At 49.4% G+C, this 6,887-nt stretch overlaps 1 protein-coding gene across 1 annotated transcript; it reads right to left on the bottom strand.

Moving 5' to 3' along the window:
* Positions 1 to 3,109: 3,109 nt before the first annotated feature.
* On the bottom strand, positions 3,110 to 5,382 carry LOC102550160 (IQ domain-containing protein F5-like). Its single transcript, XM_006243862.4, has 3 exons — positions 5,211 to 5,382; positions 4,929 to 5,057; positions 3,110 to 3,575 (listed from the first exon to the last, which is right to left on the bottom strand). The coding sequence occupies exons 1-3, from the start codon at positions 5,226 to 5,228 to the stop codon at positions 3,123 to 3,125; spliced, it is 600 nt and encodes a 199-aa protein (XP_006243924.1). The 5' UTR covers positions 5,229 to 5,382; the 3' UTR covers positions 3,110 to 3,122.
* Positions 5,383 to 6,887: the final 1,505 nt, after the last annotated feature.

Below are 6,887 nucleotides of genomic sequence, written 5' to 3' on the forward strand. Positions count from 1 at the left end.
CATGGTGAGGTCCCAGCCCAAGCAACCACTGAGGGCCATGTCTGAGTCTGTCGATACCATGTAGATGTCCGTGACTCATTATTAGAGACATGGGGAAGTTCCTGGTCAGGGCAGCTACAGTGGAATGCACAGATATCCAGGAGCTATGCAGAACTGGTCCCATCCCTCACTGGGTGCGGTGCTTTGAAGAGGTGGCCCCATCTCTCATTGGCAGTAGTGCTTGGGAGAGTGGGCGCGGCGGTGCATTTCCCTATGCAGCACAGTGGAGCTGGCTGGCCCTGGTGCCTGGGGTTGTGGGTGAGCTGGCCCGAGGGCATGAGTGTGGGAAAGCTGTCCCTGCCACTCCTCTGCCATGGGTTGGCACAGGCACAGAGGTGACACCCCTGCCCCTTGCCACCTTGGCAGTCAGGAAAGTTGCCCTTAGGGTCATGAGTGCGGGACAGCTAGCCCCGCCCCTCAGCAGCTGCTGAACTTGGGAGAGCAGGCCCTGTACCTCACTTGGGCAGCACAGTAGTGATAGCCCTGGTTGAGGGGGATTAAGGGTGTGGTCCCGCTATTCCTCTACTGTGAGATGGTGTGGGTTTGGGGGTGATGCCCTTCCTCTCCCCCTTGCCACCTACAGTAGCCTGGAGAGCCTGTCCCAGGGTCATAAGAGTGGGCCCTGCCCCCTCACTGGCTGTAGCGCTCCTGAGAAAGGGCCATGTACTTCACCTGGCACAGTGGAGCTGGTCCTGATGGTGCAGGCACAGGTATGACAGTCCTGAGGGTGTGTGAGTGGGAGAGCTGGCCTATCCCCTCACAGGCTGCAGTACTCGGGAGAGTGGGTCCCGCTCCTTGACTAAGCAACACAATAGAGCTGGCTCTGGTGGTGTGGAGGCGGGTGAGCCGGCTGAGAGGGCATGAGAGCAGGAGAGCGGGCCCTGCCTCCTGCCAGTGAAGGTACTGGATGGCCTAGCAGAAGCAGTGCCGGAGAGCTCCCCCTGGTGGTGTGGATAAGGGAGACTCAGCGTGCTTACCAGCTCTGCTACCGCTCAGTCCTAGATCCAGGGCTCTGGGTTAGCCCACCCCCAAATCTATATTGTTTGTGAAAGGTTGGGACGTGTGAAAGGGCCAGTCTTGCTGATCCAAAGCTGCAGGACCTCCACGACGCAGGGCAACAACGGAATAACCGGGAGGAGCCCCAGTGAGGATCCAAAATCGATGGTGTCACAGAAGCCAGAGATCTCGAACCAGACCAATGATTCACTGAAATGAACATTGCAAGATGGATGGCGGGGGGTGGGGGGGTATCGTGAGACACACTGTGACATACTGCAGCTTCCACGATGAGATTCTTTTTATGCTTTGATTTGTTTGTTTTGTGTGTTCATTTTGGTGAGAGGTTGCAAGGGTGAATGAAGGGTGGGTGAGAAGGAACAGGGAGGTGAGCAGGACTGGGTTGACGATGTGAAACTCACAAAAAATTAGTTTTTTTAAAAATACAACTTAATTAGAATTATTTTCAGGTGCTTGAATAAACAGTTGTCCAGATAGATATTTTACAAATGATCAGTATTCATAGAGGGACACTCAGAATCCTTAGCTGCTGAGCAAATGCAAATGAAAACCCACAATGAAGCACCACTCCAGGCCAACAGGAGGGCAATAATTTGAAAGAATGACATTTGTGGCTTTCTGTAATGGCCTCTGTCTGCTGCAAACAGACACATCTCTGATGAGGAGTGAGAGCAACATTTATCTGTGGATATAAGGAGAAGGTTTAGAGTGCGGTTAGCAATTACTCTGGTTAGTAAAGTGTAGTGGGTTTTCCTCTTAGAGCCATGCATTTAGTATTTTAATAACATTTAACAGTCCTCTTGGCAATGATCATTACCTGACCCAGCAGTACCAATCTAACTCTTTCACGAGGCTGATGGTACTGTAAACTGCTAACCACTCAGAGTGACTTCGGTCGGGAGAGCCCAAATGCATGCCAGAGCGTGTGAAAGGTCCCTTACACTGGAGTATTATGAAGTTGTTAGGTAATGATGCGCTCGAAGGTACAAATGACCGCAGTGTACTGAGAGAGGCCACACAAGCGATGTATGGCCGTCACTGTTCACATGAAATAGAGTAAATCCTACAGGGACAGGATAACTTTTGAAGGGCACCAGAGGCTGGAGGAGCGGTTAAGGGAGGTAGACACTAAAAAGCTAGGGTGTTATGGAGTGTCATAAAAGTATTTTAGAACTTGATTTAGGTGGCAGTAGCTTAACAATGTGAACATGTTAGATGGTATTGCCTTAACAGCTACTCTTAAATGAGTGGTTTTCATTTTGTGTGCATGCATACGTGTGTGTGTGTGTGTGTGTGTGTGTGAGTGAGTGTGTGTGACAAGACTCACGATCAGCCCCTGAAGCAACAAGAAGGGGTGATCTACTCTTTGAAAAATCTGGGTGCAGAGCCCTGCTCTCCTGCAGCTGGATGTATCATGGGAGGTCTGCAGACAATGGGTTTATAACACTTCAGGTCTTGATGAGGACTTTGCATCCAAGATATCAGAGTCACCAGCTAGAGCCAAAAGACCGGGGGCAGAGAGAGCAACATAAACTGGGAAGACAGAGGAACCCCTCAAGGGAGTGCCTGTGCAGAGACAAAACTGAATAAAGAGAGCTCCCAGGAGAGAAAGCCCTCAGGGAACAGAAGCCAAGCTCCAAGTTCTGAATGGGAGCAAGGCTGACGTCTCTGGTCGAGATGCTTAATGGCTGGCAGAGTATCCAAGAGGACACTGGGAGAGTTTGAAGGATATGACTGGACTGTGTAGGGTTGTGGACTGTGGTGAGGGAGACCTGCCAAACTTGTCCTAAGTAGGTGGACAGACTTTAAGAGGATGAAGAAGAGTGTGGCATATTGGACAGCTAAGGGGAGAGGGCATCTGACAAGTGTTCCTGATGACTCATCCCCAATTCTCCAGCCATGCAAGCCCTGCGTGATCCAGGGTTCTCACATGCTCTGCCCCTGAGAGTTCAGACACATGCTGCTGCTATCCCCAGAGCAGGCTCGTGTGGTGCTGTGTGTCTGCAGTCATCACGGGGACTTGCCATGGGACAGACAAACCTGGTATCCTGTGTTAGAAGACCTGATCAGTTCTTTATTGGCAAGGATATGCAGTCTGATATACGACAAACCTGTGATCCCAGAAAGATATCAAGCTGTAGATGTAGTTTGTGTCCCTCAAGTTCATAGCTGCCCTGGAAAAAGCCACGGGTACGGCAATTATGCCAGCGCCACGATGTTTGGATAACGCGGGCAGCGCAGCACAGCCTGAGATAGTAGTGGCGGACTTTGAGCATCCGAACCCACGACTGAATAAGGACGCAGGCGCTTGTTTCTAGGACCATCCATTGCAGGATCACCAGGCGATTGCTTTCCTGTCTTTCGGCCAGGATCTTCCTCCACCAGCACTGAATGATCCATGCACTGAGGGCAGCCCTCAGCAGTGTGCGTCTCACCAGGGTGCCTCGCCACCAGGCCTGTATCTTTCTGGCACTCAGTATTTCTTTTGCTCGGTGCAGTGGGGATGGCTGTGGGGATGGCTGTAGTGGGATGTAAGATGAGGAATGTTTTTAGTTTTCAAGGGTATAGCCACAGCAAGTTTAATCACGTGAACAAGCCCTTCTTCATGCAGCGGCACGCACACGCGCGCACACAAACACACACACACACACACACACACAGAGAGAGAGAGAGAGAGAGAGAGAGAAAATAAGAGGGAGAATGTGAGCAGAGTATATTGTATATATTTGCATGAAAAAAGAATAAAGATATATTCTCAGAAAATGCCCTGATCCTATGTCACTAACCATGGCTTCCTCTCAAGTTTGTGAACGCTGAGTCGGACAGCAGGAGGAGCTGAGGGAGCAGGAAGGCATGCTACCTCTGCTCTCCTTTTGTGTTCCACACCAGTGAACAAACATCACCTTATCTCTGAGTCCCCATGTCCCCATTTATAGAATGCAGTATGTTTACTCTTGTAAGGGGTTTTAAAATTTTTCTTATCTGTATGGGTGTTGTGGCCGTGTGTATATTTGCACCAAGCATACGCCTAGTGTCCTCGGAAGTGAGAAGGGCATCAAGACCCCTGGAAATGGAGTTACTGACAGTTGTGAGCTGCTGTGGGGTTGCTGGAAACTGAGCCCAGGTCCTCTGGAAGAGCAGCCAGTGTTCTTAGCCACTAAGCCATCGTCTCTCCAGACCCTCACTTAGGTGTCTATGAACCTGGTTGGCCAATTGAGAGCAAAAACCTGGCAATTCCTAGGATCTTTTTGAGCAGAGGAAGTTCCTAGCAGGAACTTCCAGGAAATTAGCATTCTTTACTCTGCTCTCTTCTCTACCTCAGTCTGCCACCTGCCACGTGCTGCCCTCTGACCCGTTAGGTCCTAATATTAAATTTCTTTTAATACCCTCATACGGCGTAGGGTCCTGACCTCATCTATTCCTCACTTCCCAAACCTTAAACCTTAGTTCAAGCAATCATACATGCACACGTGCGTGTGTGCACATACCCACACCCTTACACAATCCCGGATGTAAGAGTTCTGCTTAGATATGCTCCCCCAGACACAGATCTCATGCCCTACTCCCTGACTCCTCACGGCACTGCTCTCTCCTTCTCTGGGGCGGCTTCTCCCCATGCCAGCCATGACGTCTCAGGCTGAGAAGGTGATTGAAAGAAGGCAGTTCAAGAAAAGCCTGAACTTTTGAGAGGGAAACTATCCTGTTAGTGTTTGATGGTTGTGCTGACTGACAAACAGCCCAACCTCTTGCTCACACGAGTCTGTTTGGAGCACACCTTCCATGACTGTCCTATGTTGTGGGACACAGAGAAGACCACGATAAGTCTGGGTGACATGGGTCAGAGACGTGGCAGATCAGGGGTTAACTCTAACCTTGAGGGCCTTGTACGAAGAGGATGAAGGTTTGATCTTTTCTTTCTTTTCCTCTTGCTGTCGTGATTCTGTTTCTGTTTCTGTTGTGTCATAGGTGTCTTCGCTTACGATAAAGCGAACATTCCCCTTCTATCACCAGAATTGAAGGAGAGATCTGTGAGTGGGTTATTCTTTGAACAATTACATACCCACTTTAGCGCACGCCCAGTCTCCTTGGCTGCCCCAGTATCCCTCGACACCAGACTTATCTCTGTCAACTGGAAAATCCACCTTCTATCTTACACTATACAGACAGCCCATGTCTGGAGACAGATGGTTCAAATCTCCCAGGTCTGCAATCCCTTAAATTCCCCCATGATTGGGGTTATGGTGGAATCATCATCTCAGGTCTATACTCCTCCAGCCAGGAGATTGGCAAGAAGAGCGAGGGAAGGGAGCCAGCGATGATGTCATAAGGCCGTCTGTGATGCAGGAGTCAGTACGGCTTCTAAGAGTCGAGTAGGAGCCCATTCGCGCCTACAGAAACTTCCGAAGTTGGGGTATAAGGTCAAAGCCCAAGCAACACTAGTTCATTTGAATAAAGATAAAAATGTTAGTATTTTAATTTGGCAGAGATTATTAACATTAGAAGTCTGACATATCAGCAGGGGTTTCCACCTATGGATCTCGGCTGAGTCACACAGCGGGCCTAGTAATGATCTTTCGACGAAATGTAAGGCGGATGCTCTGCAGGAAGAGATTCATGGATGGCTCCTGAACACACGTCTGTCCTAGAGAGAGGAGGAAAGGAGCATGGATGGCCTTGATGAGGAGGAGACAGAATGTTGACAGAAGTGTGACCCAAACTACCTTGCAAGATGTCTGGCAGTTTCCAATAATGCTAAATACGTATTCACCCTGTAACGCAAAGTCCCACTCCTGGGCACACATGAGAAATGAAAATGTATTGTCACAGTGTGTATGCACAGGCTTGTTTGTAGTGTAGACCACACAGTGCCTGCCTAGCAGCCCGGAAGTCCTGGGTCAATGCCAGCATTGTGTAAACTGGATGTGGACGTACATACATACCGGTGATGTCAGCACTCAGGGTAGAGACAGGACAAGAAGTTCAAGGCTCTTCAGTCTCAGCAACATATACCAAGTTTGAGGCTATCAGGTGTAGCAGACACTATCTTAACACACACACACAGCTTGCAAGATGTCTCAGTGCACCAGGTGCTTGTCATACAAGTCCAAGGAACCAGGTTCAATCCCCAGATCCCATGACAAGGTGGAAGGAGAGAAAAGAGCCTATAAAGTTGTCCTGTGACACCCGTACATGCACCATAGTGTGCACCCCGCCCCCCCCAACCCACATTGAGAAAAAAGCGTTGTGCACAGATGTCCATGGTAGTTTTATTTTGGTCCAATCAAAAGAGGAAGCAATGGAATTGTCTACCTGTCTAGATGACTACACAATCACGTTCATGTAATAAGCAATCTCCAGCAGTCGCACCAAGTGGACACGCAGTAGTAATAGTGTGCTAAATGAACCCAATGTAAAAGATCACCTGTCAAATGGCTTCTTGTGTATAAAATGATAAATCTGATCCACAGGCAGGAGGCATCAGGCCAAATCAGATCACAGCCAGAATAAGGTTATAAAGGGAATGCCTGCTAATAGCACAAGGAAGCCCAGAGCAGCAGTTGTATGTTTGTGTTGGTCAGGAGTTTGAAGACTCGTCAAATCAAGTGCTTCGTGAAGCTGCAAAGAGAGCTTGTCTCTGCACCATCCTGGAAGAGCGCCCGTCAAACAAGCCAAACTAAAGGATAATATATCTGTGTTTGTGTGCATGTGTTATCAATCACCATGAAGAGGGAGAGCTGTGGCAGGGCAGGGTGGCACAGGCTTTTAATCCTCGCATTCAGGAGGTAGAGACAGTGAGTTAGGGGCCAGCTGGGAGTTACGTCGTGGGACCC

This window comes from Rattus norvegicus, chromosome 8 (assembly GCF_036323735.1).
Source record: "Rattus norvegicus strain BN/NHsdMcwi chromosome 8, GRCr8, whole genome shotgun sequence".
Lineage (NCBI taxonomy): Eukaryota > Metazoa > Chordata > Mammalia > Rodentia > Muridae > Rattus > Rattus norvegicus.